Genomic DNA, 21,687 nt, shown 5'->3' with positions numbered 1-21,687 from the left:
ATAACAATGAATGGTTTTGAGTTGTACTTCTTGGTAATTGATGCTAAAAATAAAATCTTAAAAAAAAGCTCAGCAAATAAAAAGCTGACTTTAACAGTCCCCAGTATATCTATTTGATCTCTGCGCATAAGCTGCAGCAGTGATTTTGCCATGATCAACTAGATGCATCACTTTGAAATATAATAAACACTAGCAGAAAATAATTTTTTTAAAAAGCACCTTAATGCCATGAGGATGAGATCATGCTTTTACGTAAATGTAACTAGTACTGACAACATAAACCAATGTAGAAATTTGAACAAAAACAATACAACAGGTATAACACTTAGGAAATATTTTATTGAATCGTGGCATTTAAATAACTCTAAAAATGTATTAATCTGTTGACATTTAGAACACAAAACATTTACAAAAATCAGTGGTCCATTGTCAAACATTAAATAGTTCAGTTGATACATGACCAGTTTATAAAACTGTACAAACAAAAATTCATCCAACGAATTCTTTTAAGATCTTAGTTTCTCTTTGGTATTTCAAGTTAAGATGAAAAATGTACAAAATAACATCTATGATCCCTTTGCATCACAGCTCACCAACTTTTTTTTAAAAAATGCTTATATATTTCTGTACTTACTAAAGGATTGGATCCCAACCTATAAGACTGGAAGATGAAGTTTTGTCTTCAAAGTTATTCAATTCTAATAGGTTTGTGTATTTCATTCAAAAGGCCACTTAAAATTCCTTGCAGATGGTACAGAGAGAGAGAGGGAGGGAGGGAAGGACAGAAATAGTTCTCAAACTTTCAAGACATGAAGAGTGAACTTCAACACACCTTGATAGTACAGTAATCCTTCACTACAACATGCTATGCCAACATCAGCTAAATGCTCTAGCCGTTGTAGCTTCAATGGGCATTAACAAACTCTAGAATCAGCTGGAGAATAGACTGCTATGGGCAGAAAACAGTAGGTTTCATTATCAAACAAGATAAGACCAAGGCAAAATTAGCCATCAAGAACATTGACCAATGTTTTTCACACATCCGCAACCAATGCAGTTAAGTACTCCTGATTACTTGTATTCCTATCAAATACATTAACGCTATCTGAAAGAAATGATCAGAAACAATTTCAGCTTTAAATTGTACTTTATTTTTTCAAAATGATGACTAAAACAAAATTATGATTTCTACAGGGCTGTAGCTTCAAGACTTGTTAATTTATTTGTTCATTTTATTTGTAAGTCAGTGAAGAGGGATATTCAGGTGTTAGACCAGGGAGAGGTGTGCCAGGCAGATACTAATGCTTTGAACACTAATGCCTGTAGCTGTAATGCACTGCTATCTCAATGATATTACATGTTGCTGCATTTTGTAAAGGCAACATGCAGACACATACTCAATTCTGAGTCACTCACCAGGGACCGTTAGCTGTTACAGTGCAGCATGTCATAGCTCTTGCCAACAAGCTATTGACGTGTTTAAGGTTGTAGATAAATTGAAATTACTTGTATCTGTAAAGAAGAATGTCACTGTATAGGATTAGTAAACATTCAGCACTACCTTCAATCATATTATCACCTGAGCAAAAATTTTGGCACCACCTAAAAATTAAAATACAAATAGGCCTCACAGAACTGGAAAACAAAAAGCATTGTGTCTCTTACATCTTAATGGCTAAAACATATTCTTATTTTAGTGTGTAATTGTTGAAACCTACAGTGTTGAGTCATAGCAATTGTTTCAATAAAATTGAAATGGTAAAATTGCATACTGCATTTTACTTTACTGAAGACGGTGGGGAAAAAAAGAAACGACAAAAAGACAGACAAAATCAGTTGACCAATAACAGAATCTTGTCAGCCTGGGAGAATAGCAACCTGCTATCAGATTGAAATATTTAACTGCACTGTTAAGTACTTAAGCAGAACAGACCTGTGCACTCAAGTCTGGATCATTCTCTCCAAAGCAATTGCAGCAATAGTTGATTCTACTCTAATCTGGAATGCTTATTATTCATCTATTGACACCTTAACCCAAAAGCCTCATCTGACTGGATTTTCCATGCTGACCAACCCTAATTCTCTTATTAAGGTGTTTGAAGAGAACAGGGGTAACAGTGGCTAAGACAGCTAACAGGAAGCTAGGGCCCTCCTATCTGAATTCTAACTGACTAGAACTTCTTAGCTTCAGCCACCGTGTTACAGTTGCTGATCATTCGGAGCACTTGCCTTGACTGTGCCCTATGTTTATCCTATTGCTCTTGGAATTAAAAGACTCAAGCCTCAACCGCAGCAAGGCGGCAATCCATGGAAAAGAAATCCATACTGGCCCAGTATTACCACAAATATTGCCCCAGCTTTGTTGCTCTGTCACATTCTTAGCTATGAGATAGCTTTTTAAAAGTATAACTATTAACCTTAGGTCATCAAATATCAAATAATAATTCTTTAACATTTCCCATATAGTTATAAAATTCAATTGCCAGAGATCTGTTCAAAATATACTGAGAAATACTAAATGTTCTGCTTAAAATTTGATGCCAGCAAAACATACAGAACTTAGGTTGCATACAACCCCAGAAAGTTGTAAAGCTTTTAGGATACTTCTACTCTGAAATACTTCTTAAGGACAAATATTTGGCAGACATGAAAATGACTCACTTACACTGGTCTGTCTTCAGTGCTGTTGCAACATATGTTGGTTGTATGCTTTAAAAACAAAAGGAATTATGAACTGGCTGCACACATTACACCACAACATTATGGTCAGCTGACAATATAGATCAAGTTAATGGTGCAGACAGAATGGAGAATGCGAATTCCAGAGCAAGTCATGGATAAGGACAAGAAAATACCACAAAAGGTATACTAGTAAACAGACAAACTCCTGAGGGGGCACCAAGGACAAAACAAAGTTGAGTGAAGAGATTTACTTATATGAAAATCTGAGTATGATATACTCGCTGGTTAGCTTTCCTTCCATCTCCCAAACAAAATTTCCAAGTTCAAAGCATCTACTATACCTTAGCACCTCCACTGTCTAAGCATCACAGACAATACAGCAGAGCATTACAGTGAAGGGCAACACAAGTAGTTTTGGAAGGTGTGGAAAAGAGAAGACATAAGTACAGGGAATACGGCAATAAAAGCCTAAATCACTATAGCACCTTTAAATTTTGTTTCTTGTCAAAACACAAATTTGGATGTGGCAGACATTTTGAGCTATTATATGTTTCAGAACAGGGAAACAAAAATGGATGAACATATTAATTAGTAAAGAGGAAGGGAAAGGAATGAAGAAAGGTACCAGTGGAATCTTTGTTAGATGGTCATCTCAGTCAAATAATCTCACCCATAATCTGTTTCTTTACTTTCCTTAGTCATTCACACATTCTTCCTCAACAGTCCCATTATTCACTTGACTGACGTAATGCAAAGTATTTATTACACTGGCACTTTCACAGTTTGTTGGGCTGCTTGTTGTTATCTTTTCCATACCCTAATTTTCCTGATATTAATGTCCGATTTTCCTCTTCCTTTTTTTTAAAACTCACCCTACCTATTTCTCAATACATTCTTAAAATCCATTATATCTTTTTCCAGTTCTAATAAAGGGTCACTGATCTGAAACACCATCTCTGCTTGTTTCTCCACCCCTGCTGCCTGACCTGCTGTGCATCTCCAGTGTTTTCCATTTCTAATTCTTGTTTTTCAATTCTCATGAAGGACATTAGGGACAAAATGCCAACTCTCCGTTCTAATCACAGACGCTGAATGACCTGCTGCGCATTTCCAGATTCTTTGTTTTCACTTCAATTTGAAATATTTAACTTGTATCCATCTTGATACAGACTAACTTAGAGTAACACATTTTTGGATATTTTCAAACAGAATTGCTTTGTTCGTTCTTGTTCTGTTAACTTTGTCATTCAAATGTTACCTGTTCCAGCACATTGAATTTTGCAGTCAGTAGTTAAAATAATTGAACATTATATTGGATTAGAAGTCAAGCTGGAGAGAAGAAATAATCAAAGTTTCTAAACGTTGCCAACTCAGACAGTTAAGTATATCAGCTTGGAATTATTTTGGAAGTGAACACAGATCTTCCCGGAGCAGGCCAGTATTATGCCCAATAAGACGGAATTGTTAAATTCGGAGAGGTAATGATACCCGTATTGACTTTAAATTTCAAATCGGGAATTGCATAGGATGTACTTGGGGCAAGGCAGCACTCACTTCAAACCCTCAAGAATGGAACTTTCAACATTCAAATGTCATCAAATTTGTGCTTCAAATAGTCTTTCATGACTTTTGCAAGAGGAAGTTCATCCAGTCCTTTCAAATTTTGAAGGCCAATACATTGACGAATCCTAATTCGGCACAGATCTTGTAAACTTCGAGGCTGTCCTAGAGGGGGGCAGAAAAATAAAACAACCATTACACTAATGTCCCATGACATGCATTAAAGATCAGTTGATCAAATGTTATGCATGTAAATTGAAAATGCTAAGTTTGCTTTCTTTGGCAGAGGTTTCGCAACTAATAAGTTGGCTGTGCGTGCACATGTGCATCAGGATGACTTCTTTGCTTAACAGCAGTTTTAAATATTTAAATATTTACCAAACTAGTGGCCATTGATTCTAAGTTAAATTTCACAACTTGTGGTTTGGTCAACAATCTAGGAATAAAACAAATATAAATTTCACATTTAATTGCCCCTTTACGGGTGTTAAAGGGTCCATTTTCCATAGCAAATTTACATTTAAAGGTACGGATAGTTGCTCCTTTTCTTGTTTCGCGCTCACACTATTACAGGATTTTGAAGGAATATGGGTAAAAATAATGGATGCAGAAATCATTGGCGTAATGGCCATAATCCAGTATTCCCTGGACTTGGGAAAGTTGCCAGAAGACTGCAGAATTGCAACCATTATGCCTTGTAAATACGATCCACTACAGACTGGTTAAACTTTGGTGGTGGGAAAACTTTGAGAAGCAATTTTTCATGTTAAAATTAGTCACTACTTTGAAAGAAAAGCAATTTAATTAGGACTCATCAGCATAGATTTCTACAGGGAAATGTGTTTAACTTGAAATTTATTGCATAGACAATAGACACTAGGTGCAGGACTAGGTCATTTGGCCCTTCGAGCCAGCTCCACCATTCATTATGATCATGACTGATCATCCACAATCAGCATCTTGTTCCTGCCTTATCCCCATAACCTTTGATTCAACTATCTCTAACAGCAAGAGCTCTATCCATCTGAAGTGGTACAGGATGGGTCAATAAGGGTAACACTTCAGATGTGGTATACATGGATTTACAGAGGCACTTGATACAGTGCCACACAACATACCTGCGATGAAAGAGATTAGATGAGATTCCCTACAGTGTGGAAACAGGCCCTTCGGCCCAACAAGTCCACACCGAACCTTTGAAGAGTAACCCACCCAGACCCATTTCCCTCTGACTAATGCACCTAACCTAAACATCCCTGAACACTACGGGCAATTTAGCATGGCCAATTCACCTGGCCTGCACATCTTTGGACTGTGGGAGGAAAACGAAGCACCCGGAGGAAACTCAGGGAGAATGTGCAAACTCCACACAGGCAGTCGCCCGAGGCTGGAATAGAACCTGGGACGCTGGTGCTGTGAGGCAACAGTGCTAACCACTGAGCCACCGTGTCACCCCTAGATAGTAGGAACATAGACACAAAATTGCTTGAATGATAGAAAATAGAGTAATGGTTAATGGATAGTTTTCAGGCTGGAGGAAGGTTTGTAGTGAAGCTCCCAGGGCTTGATATTGGGACTGTTGCATTTTTCTGATAAAAATTAATGATCTGGATCTTGGTTTAAAGGGGAAAACGTAGAATCTGCTGATGACACTTAACTTGGAAGAATTGTAAACTGCAAGGAGCACAGTGTGGAACTCCTAAAGGACATTAACAAGTTGGTGGAATGGACATAAGCAGTTCAGTGCTTAAGGTGGAAGAACATTAAAAGGGAGTATAAAATATACAGTACAATTCGAAAGGGGTTGCAGGGTCAGAGAGATGTGGGTGCAAATATGTACAGATCACTACTACTTGACAGGTGGAGAGAGCAGTAAATAAAATGTACAGTGTTCTCAGCATTACTAACAGAGGCACAGAGTAAAACATTAAAGACCTGATGTTTAACTTGTACAGGACACTTGTTGGTCTTCTGCTGCAGTACTGTGTGTAGTTATAGATGCCATATTATAGGAAAGATATGAATACTTTGGGAGAGTGCAGATATGATTCATGAGAATGGTTCTAGTAATGAGATACATCAGTTGTGAGGATAGATTGAAGTTGGGACTGTTCTCCTTGGAGAGAAGATGGTTAAGGGGAGATTTGATTTGGGATAGTTTTCAAAATCATGGACAGGATAGATGGGTTGATGCTGTTCCTGCCTGTAAAAGAATAAAAGGATAAGAAGGCATAGATTTAAAGTGATGTACAAACAAAGTAAGGGTGATGTCAGACATAACTTTTTCACATAGTATGTAGTTAGGGTATGGAATGCATTTCATGGGAAAATGTGGTGGAGGAAGGTTCAACTCAAACTTTCAAGAGCAATCATGATTATTTGAATAGAGATAGTGTGCATGGATATGGGAAAAAGGAAAAAACATTACCGGGAGCTAACAGATCTGGTGCAGGTGCTGAATGGCCTCCTTCTGCATTGTAACAATTCTGTGATTGTGACTGAGAAAATAATTTGATGTGAAAACAGCAGCTGAACCTTAAATCTGTTTTATTACATTGTTAAATTATTAAAAGCTCTTGTATTCTGTCCTCTAGAACAGCTTCTTTCAGGCAAGTATTAGTGCATGAACCACATGCTTCAATGTCAGCTGCTGCAGCAAGCATTTATGCTGGGTTGCTAATGTACTTGTGTAAAGGCCAGCCCAGATTGATTTTGTTTCTTACAAATCAATGAACATTTTATCAAATCATTATAAGAAACAGGACCTTCAGCCCATCATGTCAATGCTGACCAAGAAACACCAAACTACAATAAACCCATTTACCTGCATTTGGTCATAGCCTACGATGCCCTGACATTTTAAGTGCTCATCCAGATGCTTTTTAAACATTCAACAGTACCAGTCTCCACCACCCTCCCAGGCAGTGCATTCTATATTTCTACCACCCTCTTGGTGATTTTTGTCTCTCAGATCCCCACTAAACCACATACTTCTCATGTCTGCCATAGGAAAAAGATTCTCACAGTCTACCCAGTCTACACCTCTTATAATCTTGTCAATCAGATTCCCCCCTCAGCCTCTTCTGCTCCAGGAAAACAAATCCAGGGTAATCAGTCTCTCCTCATAATGGAGTGTTTTCATCCCAGACAACATATGGATGAATCGCCTTTGCAATCATGTCCTTCCAATAGCATGGCGATCAGAACTGCACGAAGCATTATATCATTGTCCTAAACAATGCTTGATAAAGGTATAACAAGACTTCCTTGCACCTATGGTCCATGTCCCAGCAAATGAAGGCAAGCATCCTACATGCCTCCTTCACCATCCTATTTACTGTGTTGGTATTATCCCTGGGGACCTACTATTCATTGAGTATATCCTTCCTTTATTAGACCTCCCAAAATTGCATCATCTTGCACTTAAATTCCATCTGCTATTGTTCTGATCAAGAATTGTATTTGATTTGATTTAAAATTAACAATACTTCAAATATTTTGTATAAATTGCATTTCTAGAGCACACACAAGAAAAAAATTCTACTTTGGTAAATTATTAGCTTTTTTGAAATGCAAGTTCTTGGATAATCTATAGATTTTATTATGCTGTCACCAAACAAATGATAGTGCACCAACTGATGCGTACAAACAAACTGGAGCATTGTGGCGGTCTGATCTAAAAACAAACACGCCAAGTTTACTATAATGTTTGATTGGGAGAAAGTGAGCACTGCAGATGCTGGAGATCAGAGTCGAAATGTGTGGTACCAGAAAAACACAGCCAGTGTTTTGAGGAGCAGGAGAATTGACATTTTAGGCATAAGCTCTTCATCAGGAACGAGGGGGTGACCTAAGGGGGCTGAGAGATAAATGGAAAGGTAGCTGAGAATGCAATAGGTAGATGCAGTTGGGGGTGAAGGTGATACGTTGGAGAGAAGGGTGGAGTGGATAAGTGGAAAGCAAGATAGACAGGTAGGACAGGTCAAGAGGACAGTGCTGAGTTGCCAACAGAGATGTCCCCCAGAGATATTGTCTGAAGCATTCCGCAAGAAGGTGTCCTGTCTCCCCAATGTGGAGGAGACCACATCAGGAGCAATGGAGACAGTAGATGACGGGTGTGGAAGTGCATGTAAATCTGTCGGATGTGAAAAGCTCCGCTGAGGTCTTGGACAGAGGTAGGGGGGAGGTGTGGGCATGGGCTTTGCACTTCTTGTGGCTTTGTAGGTGGCGGAAATGGTAGAGGACAGTGCGATGTATTCGGAGGTTGGTGGGGTGGAAGGTGAGGACCAGAGGGATTCTCTGTCCTTGTTGCAGTTGGAGGGGTGGAGTTCGAGGGCAGAAGTATGGGAAGTGGATGAGATGTGCTGGAGGGTATCATTGACCACATGCAGTCTTTGAAGGAGGCCATCTGTATATCCTGTGGTGGAATTGGTCCTCCTGGGAGCAAATGGGCGGCACGGTTGCACAGTGGTTAGCACTGCTGCCTCACAGCACCAGAGACCCGGGTTCAATTCCTGCCTCAGGCGACTGACTGTGGAGTTTGCACATTCCCCGTGTCTGCGTGGGTTCCCTCCGGGTGTTCCGGTTTCCTCCCATTGTCCAAAAATGTGCAGGTTAGGTGAATTGGCCATGCTAAATTGCCAGTAGTGTTAGGTGAAGGGGTAAACGTAGCGGAATGGGTATGGGTGGGTTGCGCTTCGGCAGGTCGGTGTGGACTTGTTGGGCCGAAGGACCTGTTTCCACACTGTAAGTAATCTAATCTAATCCAAATGCAGCAGAGGTGGAGGAATTGGGACTAAAGAACGGCATTTTTACAGGAGGCATCCCTTATTCTCAATTCCTCCGTCTCCGCTGCATCTGCTCCCAGGAAGACCAAATCTACCACAGAACATACCAGATGGCCTCCTTCTTCAAAGACTGCAAATTCCCTTCCCACGTGGTTGATGATGCCCTCCAGCGCATCTCATCCACTTCCTGCATCTCTGCCCTCAAACCCAACCCCTCCAACCACACCAAGGACAGAACCACTGGTCCTCATCTTCCACCCCACAAACTCCAGGTACATCACATTATCCTTCGCCATTTCCACCACCTACAAACAGACCCCACCACCAGGGATCTATATCCCTCTCCCCCATTATCAGCATTCCACAAAGACCATTCCCTCCGCGACTCCCTTGTTAGGTCCACACCCCCACCAACCAATCCACCTCCCCTCTTGGCACTTTTCACTGCCACCAAAAAAACTGCAAAACCTACGCCCATACCTCCCCCCTTACTCTGTCCAAGGCCCCAAAGGAGCCATCTATATTCATCAGAGATTTACCTGCACTTCCACACACATCATCTACTGTATCCGTTGTTCCCAGCGTGGTCTCCTCTACATTCTTGCAGATGCCTTCTTGCGGAACACTTCAGAGAACATGAAGCTGCATGGGCTCAGTGCTCAGCTCTGCTGCCTCACAGCACCATGGATCTGGGTTCGATTCCAGCCTTGGGTGACTGTGCAAGTTCGACATAGACATTCTCCCTGTGTCTGCATGGGTTTCCTCCCGGTGCTCCAGTTTCCTCCCACAGTCCAAAGATGTGCAGGTTAGGTGAATTGGCCAAGCTTAATTGACCAGTGTTCAGGGAGGTGTAGGTTAGGTGCATTAGTCAGGAGAAATGTAAAGTAATAGGGTAAGAGAATAGGTCTGGATGGGATACTCTTCAGCAGATCGGAGTGGACTTGTTGGGCCAAAAGGCCTATTTCCACTCTGCAGGGATTCTATAAACATCTCTGGGACACACGCACGAAACAACCCCACTACCCTGTGGCCAAACACTTTAACTCCCTCTCCCACTCTGCTAAGGACATGCAGGTCCTGGGCCACCTCCACCACCAAACCCTTACCATCCAATACCTGGAGGAAGAATGCCTCATCATCCTCCTTGGGACCCTCCAACCACATGCGATCAAAGTGGATTTTACCAGTTTCCTCATTTCCCCTCCCCCTACCTTATCCCAGTTCCAACTTTCCAACTCAGCATTGCCTCCTTGACTTGTCCTACCTGTCCCATCTTCCTTACCACCTATCCACCCTACTCTACTCTCCTCCAACCTATCACCTTCACCCCCAACTTAATTTACCTATTGCATTCTTAGCTACCTTCCCTCGCACCCCCCCCCCCCTCCCATTTATCTCTCAGCCCCTGGATTGCCCCCTCATTCCTGATGTAGAGCCTGCTCCTGGGATGCTGCCTGACCGATAATATTTGATTGGTCAAACAAGAACAAACCTATTACAAATTCAGGTTAGCCATAGAAATCTCCCTGGGTTCATTAATGTTAATTCCTCCCATGAGTGGTTGGAGGATCTTCCTTTTATAGATGGTGACTCTCTATGTCCTACAGCTATTTGTATAATTGCATGAGTAGAGCAATGAAGTGGACCATACTCTTATGTTTTGCACTTAGGTCACTTCAAGCTGTCCGACAGTAGACCAAGTTAGCACTAGATAAATATACTTGAATGAAATCAATACAAATTCACTCCACTTCACATAAAAATACTGAATGTACTTCACTTCTAATGTTGATCAGTTACTGGTTCAAATCAACTAGGTAAAAACAATGACTGCAGATGCTTGAAACCAGATTCTGGATTAGTGGTGCTGGAAGAGCACAGCAGTTCAGGCAGCATCCGAGGAGCAGTAAATCGACATTTCGGGCAAAAGCCCTTCATCAGGAATAAAGGCAGAGAGCCTGAAGGGTGGAGAGATCAGCAAGAGGAGGGTGGAGTGGGGAGAAAGTAGCATAGAGTACAATAGGTAAGCGGGGGAGGGGATGAAGGTGATAGGTGGAAAAGAAGGTAGGCAGGTAGGACAAGTCATGGGGACAGTGCTGAGCTGGAAGTTTGGAACTAGGGTGAGGTGGGGGAAGGGGAAATGAGGAAACTGTTAAAGTCCACATTGATGCCTTGGGGTTGAAGTGTTCTGAGGTGGAAGATGAGGCGTTCTTCCTCCAGGCGTTTGGTGATGAGGGAGCGGCAGTGAAGGAGGCCCAGGACCTCCATGTCCTCGGCAGAGTGGGAGGTGGAGTTGAAATGTTGGGCCATGGGGTGGTGTGGTTGTCCCGGAGATGTTCCCTAAAGCGCTCTGCTAGAAGGCGTCCATTCTCCCCAATGTAGAGGAGACCACATCGGGAGCAACGGATACAATAAATGATATTGGTGGATGTGCAGGTAAAACTTTAATGGATGTGGAAGGCTCCTTTATGGCCTTGGATGGAGGTGAGGGAGGAGGTGTGGGCACAGGTTTTGCAATTCCTGAGGTGGCAGGGGAAGGTGCCAGGATGGGAGGGTGGGTTGTAGGGGGGTGTGGACCTGACCAGGTAGTCACAGACGGAACGGTCTTTGTGGAAGGCGGAAAGGGGTGGGGAGGGAAATATATCCCTGGTGGTGGGGTCTTTTTGGAGGTGGCGGAAATGTCAGCAGATGATTTGGTTTATGCGAAGGTTGGTAGGGGGGGAAGGTGAGCACCAGGGGTGCTCTGTCCTTGTTACAGTTGGAGGGGTAGGGTCTGAGGGCAGAGTTGTGGGATGTGGACGATATCCAATCCCTCGACACCTCCATCCGCCATGACCAGGGCCTCCAAGCCCTCCGTTCTTTCCTCTCCATACGTCCCCAACAGTACCCTTCCATCGATGCACTCATTCGTTTGGCCAAACTGGTCATCACTCTTAACAATTTCTCCTTTGAATCCTCCCACTTCCTCCAGACCAAAGGGGTAGCCATGGGCACACGTATGGGCCCCAGCTATGCCTGTCGCTTTGTTGGCTACATAGAGCAGTCGATCTTCCGTAATTACACCGGCACCACTCCCCACCTCTTCCTCCGCTACATTGATGACTGCATTGGTGCCACCTCGTGCTCCCGTGAGGAGGTTGAGCAATTCATCAACTTCACCAACACATTCCACCCTGCCCTTAAATTTACCTGGACCATCTCTGACACCTCCCTCCCCCTTCCTGGACCTCACCATCTCCATTAGTGACGACTAACTTGACACTGACATTTTTTACAAACCCAACGACTCCCATAAGCTACCTGGATTACACCTCTTCTCACCCTACCTCTTGCAAAAATGCCATCCCATATTCCCAATTCCTCCGCCTCCGCCATATCTGCTCCCAGGATACCAGTTCCACTACAGAACACACCAGATGGCCTCCATCTTTAGAGACTGCAATTTACCTTCCCAGGTGGTTAAAGATGCCCTCCAACACATCTCGTCCACATCCCGCACCTCCGTCCTTAGATCCCACCCCTCCAACCGTAACAAGGACAGAACGCTCATGGTGCTCACCTTCCACCCTACCAACCTTTGCATAAACCAAATCATCCGCCGACATTTCCGCCACCTCCAAAAAGACCCCACCACCAGGGATATATTTCCCTCCCCACCCTTTCCGCCTTCCGCAAAGACCGTTCCCTCTGTGACGACCTGGTCAGGTCCACGCCCCCCCCTACAACCCACCCTTCCACCCTGGCACCTTCCCATGCCACTGCAGGAATTGCAAAACCTGCGCTCACACCTCCTCCCTCACCTCCATCCAAGGCCCTAAAGGAGCCTTCCACATCCAAAGTTTTACCTGCACATCCACCAATATCTTTTATTGTATCCGTTGCTCCCAATGCGGTCTCCTCTACATTGGGGAGACTGGATGCCTCCTAGCAGAGCGCTTTAGGGAACATCTCCGGGACACCCGCACCAATCAACCACACCGCCTCGTGGCCCAACATTTCAACTCCCCCACCCACTCTGCCAAGGACATGGAGGTCCTGGGCCTCCTTCACTGCCGCTCCCTCACCACCAGACGCCTGGAGGAAGAACGCCTCCTCTTCCGCCTCGGAACACTTCAACCCCAGGGCATCAATGTGGACTTCAACAGTTTCCTCATTTCCCCTTCCCCCACCTCACCCTAGTTCCAAACTTCCAGCTCAGCACTGTCCCCATGACTTGTCCTACCTGCCTACCTTCTTTTCCACCATCCACTCCACCCTCTTCCCTGACCTATCACCTTCATCCCCTCCCCCACTCACCCATTGTACTCTAAGCTACTTTCTCCCCACCCCCACCCTCCTCTAGGTTATCTATCTACCCTTCAGGCTCTCTGCCTTTATTCCTAATGAAGGGCTTTTGCCCGAAACGTCGATTTTACTGCTCCTTGGATGATGCTTGAACTGCTATGCTCTTCCAGCACCACTAATCCAGTTACTGGTTCAAGTCTGACTCCAGAACTGGAGCACAAATAAAAGGGTAACACTCCAGTGTAGTGGTCATCTGAACTGCCTGAGGTTCTCAGCTTGCTCGGGTTTAAGTAAAACATTCCTCGGCATTAATAATTATAGAATGACTAAAAGACAAAGGATATCTTTTGGTTTGTCAGCTATCTGCCAGAGCAACGCAACCTATGCTAGTGCCCCTCCACCCTGCCAACTTCCCCTTAGACTGCAAATTTCTTTCTTCAGATTCTTAATGAGAACCGTTCAGAAATTGTGAAATCCCCAGGGGCAATTTCTCTGCTCCCAGAGACACTCTGCAAAATGTTCCACAAAATTACAGTCAAACTTCAGACAGTTTCCATGGTACCTGCTTGGATAGTTACTCAGAACAATAGTTTCACTTCTAGGTAGCTACACAACAGTATCTTCCAAGACATCACAACTCACCACCCTTCCCTACTTGTCCTAACCATATTGATCCTGAACTTATGCCTTCCAACCCCACCTGCTAGAGATATCTTTTGCCCATCCACCTAAGATAACCTTGCTCACCTTCCCAGTCAATCACTCGCACACATATCCTTTCGTACTGAACATTTAAACGTACTTAAGAGATTCAAGTGCTGTCAAGAGTGCTCCCACCTGTAAAGAATGCTCCATCATTACAATGATGGAATTCATTCCAGAGCTGTCCACTTTGCATTTGTGGAGAAGACAGACTCAGAAGACCAGGCCAAAAGGGCAGAGGTACAGCACGATGCAGAGAGATTGAATGGAAAACTCTAAGCAGCATTTCTTGTTAATGTACCCATGCACTCTGCTTTAAATTAAATACAGAACATGGCAATCAAAACAAGTGGAGGTGATGTTTCCTGGCACCTCAATCTTCCAAATCTAAAAATGAGAAAAATATGACTTACTTGTAACCTCCTGTAAGAAATCTAAGCAGGGTCTGCTGGTTCCAGATAGACTTACAGAGACAGCCAGAGGAGTCTGTCCCTCATAGTTCCTTGTGTTGCAATCTGCACCATAGTTATGTAACATCCGTGCACAAAGTACATCATCCTTTAGAGCAGACAAGTGTAATGGAGTTTGTCCATCCTCCATCCTGCCAAGGTTTGTGTCTGCACCTCTTTGAAGAAACATTCGACAATATGAGTGGTTGCTTTTGATCACTGCATATCGCAGCAGGAAACCATTTTGAATGTCAATGTTGGCATTGTGATCCAAAAGAATTTTCACACAGCTTGAGCGCTCTCTGATAATGGCCAGTTGAAGTGGAGTTGTGCCTTTATCACTGAGTGGATCAACTTCAGCTTTAAACTCCAGCAGAAGTCTAACAAATGAGTCTCTGCCATAATGGGCAGCCACATGGAGAGGAGTCCATCCGTCATTGCTTTTAGCATTAATAATATCAGGTCTATGCTCTGATTCCAACATCAACCTTGCAATTCGTGCTCGGCCATGCATAGCTGCATAATGCAATGCAGTGAAACCTCCAATTAAATCTTTAACGGTGGGATCAGCTAGAAAAGATCAAAAACAATTAAGATAAGGTAATATCAGGACACTATTTTTTTTTAAAATGAAAAAAGAAACAATGAATCAATACATAAAAGTTGAAGTTTAAAAAAAAGCTTTGAGATGATGATTTCCAGGGATACAGAACTCTAACTCCAAAGGGTTGGTTAACTTCCCCAAGCAGGCAGGCAGGCCTTTCATTCAAGGGCAATTTGGGATGGGTAATAAACGTGTGCCTCGCTTGTGACACCCAGATGCCATCCAAGAATAAATCTGAAAAGTTGCAATAGAAAAGCAGATCTGTCATTCTTCTCAAATAACAATCTCAAGATAAGAGCCATAGAGCAACACTACAGCACATAATTTGGGCATGTGCTGCTTAATTGGCAGTACTGAGGCAGCTTTGTGGTGCTGGAACTTTCTGGTCAGTTGGTAAACAGAAGTCTACCTGCTCAGCTGGTTGAAAATAGTCCAATGGCAGGTTTTAAAAAAAAAGCAGACGACTAAATTAATTAGCACGCTTGTCTACATAACAAGAATTATATTCAATGATTAATTTGATATGGTTTACTAGGATATCCAGAAACTTGATAAGGTACTACATGAATGCATGTTCTGCATTTCTTTCAATAGTGATCTTTTGTTGGATAGCTTCAAAGCTCACTCAAATACCGTTCATCGTCTAAGCCAAGACTAAGTGTGTGCAGGCTTTCAACCAGAGATGATATTACAGCTAAGCTTGATCCATTCCTCGTTGTCTATACATTCATACTTCAGCAGATACAGGTAACTCTAACGGGACTGAGTACAATAGCATAGCGGTTATGTTACTAGTCAGAGGCTGAGACAATGATCCAGAGATAAATTCAAATCCCTCGGTAGAATTTGAACTAAGTTCATGAAATACATCAGGAATTGGGATCAGTAATTGTGACAATTAAACTGCCAAATTATCGTAAAATCTGATCTTGGAGAGAGTGAGCTGAACAAATGCAGTTCGAACTTACAGCAACAGAAAACCAAATGCCATAGCGAGGGAAGGGACAAAAAATTGCCTAAAGGTGCCTAACAAGGTTAGGAAAACATTCAGGCTAACCTAATGCTCATAACTTAGATGTTAAAAATTGTTCAAAATGCTAAAAGTAACATATCAAGATGAAATGGATTACCCAGAGATAAACATCAGGCAAGTGGATTAACAAACATCTGAAGTGACAACAGCACCCGCGAAGGACATTATTGGCAAGTAGCTGACAACACCCACCCCTGCCCCCATCTTTAGCATATAATAAACATAGTGATAGCAGGGCAGCTCATCTTATGGAATGCATGTTCTTTAGAAGAGATTACAACTGGGATATAAAAAATAATTGGGCTGATAACTAGCAAATTTTAGATAAACCGCCTGCAACTTTACATTATCTAACAGCTCAAGACAGCAGCACACAAGCAAATTCTCAAGGACATTTAGCAACAGGAAATAATTGCTGGCCTTGACAGAGACACCCACATCTGACAAATGCAAAAAAAAGGGCTTTCGATGCAGGAGTTCATAACAGATTTCAGATGTATAACACGAGTGAAGACCAGGCTAAATATGCAAAGTTCAAAGGGGACGAGAAGAAGAAAACAGAGAAGAATGGGTTGAAGATTAGTCATGATGTGGATGTGCCAGTGTTGGATTGGGGTGGAGAAAGTTAAAAATCACAACACCAGGATATAGTTCAACATGCTTATTTGGAATTCAAGTTTTTGGAGCGCTGCTCTTTCGTCAGGTAGCTACCTGACAAAGGAACAGCATTCCAAAAGCTTGTACTTCCAAATAAGCCCGCTGATATCCTGGTGTTGTGTGATTTTTAAACTTTGAAGATTAGTGGGAAGCCTTTAAAATCCAGCAGAGGATAACTAAAAAGGCAATTGTGGGGCGGGGGGAGATGATGAAATATGAAGTTAAAATAGTTAGTAATAAAAAAAATCCCTTGTAATCTTTTATAAGATATCTAAAAACTAAGAGAGAGACAAGAGTGGACAGTGGACTGTTGGAAAATGAGGCTGAAACGTAGCAAAGAAATGGCAGAGGAACTCAGTAGGTCCACTGCATCAGCCATCAAGCTGGAAAATACCAGCAGTATACCGGAAAGTCAAGAGAATCGGGGGCAGACGTGAGTGTAGTGGTGCCGGGCAAGCTGAAAGATCATAGGTGGATAATCACCCACACTAACTGGGACTACAAAATGGTTAACGTAACACCCCTGTTTAAAGGAGAGAGACAGAAGACAGGAAATTATAGGCCAATTAGCCTGACCTCAGCCTTTGGTAAGATGTTAGAGGGCATTATTAAAGATGGATTGCGGAGTACTTGGAAATGCATGCCAAAATCAAGCAGAGCAAGCATAGCTTTATCATGGGGAGGTCATGCCTGAAATCTGCTAGAACGTTTTGAAGAGGTAATTAGCAAATTGGACAAAGGAGAACCAGTCGAGGTGATCTTTTTGGATTTTTAGAATGCCTGTGACAAGGTGCAACACAGGAAGCCACGAATTAAGAAAAGAGCTAGGAGCAAGCGATTGGCATGGATAGAGGATTGGCTGACTGACAGAAGGTCAGGGGTGGGGGTGGATAAAGGGTTTTTTTTCAGAATGGCAGCCCATGACTAGTGGAGTTCTGCAGGGATCACATTATAAGTTAATGATCTGGGTTAAGGCTCTGAGGGCATTGTTGCCAAGTTTGCAGACAACACAAAGAAAGGTGGAGGAATAGGTAATGCTGAGGAAGTGGGGAGGCTGTAGAAGGACAGGCTAGAAGGCAAAGTAGTAAAAGATAGAGTACAACGTGGGAAAATTGATGTTACACACTTTGGTAGGAAGAATAGAAGCGAGGACAATTACCTAAATGGGGAAAGGCATTGGAAATCCAAAACATGCAGGGACGTAGAAGTCTGAAGATTAACATGCGGCGTCAGCTGGCAGTCAGGAAGGCAAATGCAATGTTAGCATTCATTTTAAGAGAGCTAGAATACAAGAGCAGAGGTGTACTGCTGAGGCTAGATAAGGTTCTGGTCAGATTGCATTTGGAATACTGTGAGCAGTTTTGGGCCCTATATCCAAGGAAGTACTGACATTGGAAGAGACCCTGAAGAAGTTTGTAAGACTGATCCCAGGGATGAAGGGCTTGTCATAGGAATAGCAGGTGAGGGTCACACACGATGGAGTTTAAATAGACAGCGGTGGGGAATCTCATTGAAACTTACAGAATACTGAGAGGGTTGGATACAGTGATCATGGGGAAGATGTTTCCAACAGTTGGAGAGACTAAGAACCAAGAGCACAGCCTCAGAATAAAGGGACAACCCTTTAAAACTGAAATGAGGTGGAATTTCTTCAGCCAGAGGGTGTTAATCTGTGGAACTCACTGCCACAGAAGACTGTAGGGACCAAGCAATGAGCATATTTAAGCCAGAGATAGATACGTCCTTGATTAGCAAGGGGATCAAGGGTTAGAGGGAGAAGACAGAAGAACAGAGATGAGGAGCATATTATCCATGATCGAATGGTGGAGCAGGCTTGATGGGCTAATTAGTCAAATTATTTTCCGATATTTTATGGTCTTAGAAAACCCAGGGTACAAGAGATGCCAGAAAACACAAAAGTTAATCAAAGTATGTTCTGCACAAAAATGAGTAGCAAAATAGTGGTAAAAGGAGGTGAGAAGCTGATTAGGAAACGAAAAGATGACTCTAGCATGGAGACAAAAAGTTTATCTTAGGAAGAGTCACCAACTTGAAACATTAGCTTTATTTCTCCCCACAGAGGCTGCCAGACCTGTTGAGTTTCTCCAGTAATTTGTTTTTATTTCAGACAAAAGGTATGGTTGAGATACTGAGTATTGTTTTTACCAAGGAAGATACCAATACAAAGTTACAGTGAACAAGTTAAAATCACCAGAAGAGTGGGATTTGAGTATATGAATACAAATCAATAGTCCTGGCTTCTGTGTAATATTCCAGTGATATTAACATTGCTATTATTGCAGAATTTAGGGCTGTGACAGGTGACACGCAATTACTAATTGAGGAGCAAATCTGGCAATACTGAGGAGGCAAGAATTAGAAGAGAACAGATATCAATGAGGGTTGAAAGGCTGGAGCAGATCACAGAGATAGAATAGTCAAGGTCATAGAGGGATTTGAAAATAATGAGAACTTTAAAAGAGGCATTGTGGGCGGCACGGTGGCACAGTGGTTAGCACTGCTGCCTCACAGCGCCTGAGACCCGGGTTCAATTCCCGCCTCAGGCGACTGACTGTGTGGAGTTTGCACGTTCTCCCCGTGTCTGCGTGGGTTTCCACCGGGTGCTCCGGTTTCCTCCCACAGTCCAAAGATGTGCAGGTCAGGTGAATTGGCCATGCTGCATTGCCCGTAGTGTTAGGTAAGGGGTAAATGTAGATGTAGGGGTATGGGTGGGTTACGCTTCGGCGGGGCGGTGTGGACTTGTTGGGCCGAAGGGCCTGTTTCCACACTGTAAGTAATCTAATCTAATCTAATCTAATTGCTATCCAAGGGAAATGTAGGCCAACAAAAATATGGGTAATTGAGGGCAATGGGATTTGACAACATTAATGATATGGGCAGAGTTTTGGATTCCCTCAAGTTTACAAAGTTAGGCAGCTGCTGGTAGAAAAAGTAATAAGGTAGCAGAATTTGTTGCACAAACTGAGAACATTACAGTCATTGAAATGTACAGATTGGAAACAGACCCTTTGGTCCAACTCATCCATGCTGACCAGATACCCCAACCTAATCTAGTACCAGGTTATAGTCCAACAGGTTTAAATGGAAGCACACTAGCTTTTGGAGCGACGCTTCCAATTAAACCTGTTGGACTATAACCTGGTGTTGTGTGATTTTTAACTTTGTACACCCCAGTCCAACACCGGCATCTCCAAATCATAATCTAGTACCATTTGGCAGCACTTGGCCCACATCCCTCAAAACAGGCAGCATGGTGAGTGGTTAGCACTGCAGTTAGAACTGCTACCTCACAGCACCAGAGACCCGGGTTCAATTCCCGCCTCAGACGACTGTGTGTGGAGTTTGCACATTCTCCCAGTGACTGCGTGGGTTTCCTCCGGGTGCTCCGGTTTCCTCCCACAATCCAAAAGTGTGCAGGTTAGGTGAATTGGCCATGCTAAATTGCCCGTAGTGTTAGGTGAAGGAGTAAATGTAGGAGAATGGGTCTGGATGGGTTACGCTTCAGCGGGTCGGTGTGAAGTTGTTGGACCGAAGGGCCTGTTTCCACGCTAAGTAATCTAATCTAATCTAAACCCTTCCTATTCATATATCCATCCAGATGCCTTTTAATTGCAATTGTACCAGCCTCCACTACTTCCTCTGGCAGCTCATTCCACGCACGCACCACCCTCAGCGTGAAAAGTTGTCCCTTAGGTCTCTTTTATATCTTCCCCCTCTCACCTTCAACTAGGTCTCTAGGTCGGGACTCCGCCACCCCAGGAAAAAGATGTTTGTCTGTTGATTCTATCCATGCCCCTCATGATTTTATAAACCTCGATAAGGTCACCCCTCAGCCTTCGATGTTCCAGGGAAAACAGCCCCAGCCTATTCAGCCTCTCCCTGTAGCTCAAATCCTCCAACCCTGGCAACATCCTTGTAAATCTTTTCTGAACCCTTTCAAGTTTCACAACATCTTTCTGATAGGAAGGTGACCAGAATTGCACGCAATATTCCACCAGTGGCCGAACCAATGTTCTGTACAGCTGCAACATGACCTCCCAACTCCTGTACTCAATACTCTGACCAGTAAAGAAAAGTATACCAAATGCCTTCTTCACTATCTTACCTACCTGTTACTTTATTTTCAAGGAGCTATGAACCTGCACCCCAAGGTCTCTTCGTTCAGCAACACTCCCTAGGACCTTACCATTAAGTGTATCAGTCCTGCTAAGATTTGCTTTCTCAAAATGCAGCACCTCGCATCTATCAAAGTTAAAATCCACCTGCCACTCCTCAGTCCATTGACCCATCTGATCAAGATCCCATTGTAATCTGTCCACTACACTTCCAATTTTGGTATCATCTGCAAACTTACTAACTATACCTCCTATGTTCATATCCAAACCATTCAAATAAACGACAAAAAATAATGGACCCAGCACCAATTCTTGTGGCACACCACTAGTCACAGACCTCCAGTCAGAAAAACAACCCTCCATCACCGCCCTCGGTCTTCTACCTACGAGCCAGTTCTGTATCCAAATGGCTAGTTCTCCTTGTATTCCATGAAAATTTCTAATATTTAAATGGAGAAAACTTCTGCTCAACTAGTGCAAGCAATGATCTCTAAGCAATGTGATAATTTAGTGATTATGGAACAGTCGAGAGAGTTGGTGGTGAGGTAAAGCTAAATATTGTCAGTGAACAAATGCTTTGTTTTTGAACGATGCTGCCTTAGAATTCCATGCAGACGACATCGAGATGAGGATCTTCAGGGTGAAGCAACAGCCACCAGTGCAAGTAATATTAGATGATTAGACAACTTATGACAGAACCCCATGGGTACAGCCCCACCAAGTGGGTGGATGTGAAGAACGTGTGGTGTGATCAATATGTCTTCAGCCAGGTTGAGGTGATACAGGGGAGATA

General features: G+C 43.0%; 1 protein-coding gene across 8 annotated transcripts in view; it reads right to left on the bottom strand.

Annotated features, from left to right (window-relative positions):
* Positions 1-319: 319 nt before the first annotated feature.
* The window catches only part of asb7 (ankyrin repeat and SOCS box containing 7), an 84,034-nt gene continuing 62,666 nt past the window's right edge, over positions 320-21,687 (bottom strand). For all 8 annotated transcript variants that reach the window (XM_072564896.1, XM_072564892.1, XM_072564890.1 and 5 more), the window contains 2 exons: positions 14,429-15,034; positions 320-4,407 (listed from right to left, as the gene is read on the bottom strand). In XM_072564896.1, coding sequence (XP_072420997.1) covers positions 4,268-4,407; positions 14,429-15,034 — 746 coding nt within the window. In that variant the 3' untranslated portion in view covers positions 320-4,267. The remainder of the gene's footprint in view (positions 4,408-14,428; positions 15,035-21,687) is intronic.

Source organism: Chiloscyllium punctatum, chromosome 48, assembly GCF_047496795.1.
Source record: "Chiloscyllium punctatum isolate Juve2018m chromosome 48, sChiPun1.3, whole genome shotgun sequence".
Lineage (NCBI taxonomy): Eukaryota > Metazoa > Chordata > Chondrichthyes > Orectolobiformes > Hemiscylliidae > Chiloscyllium > Chiloscyllium punctatum.
This window is presented reverse-complemented; position numbering and strand designations above follow the sequence as displayed.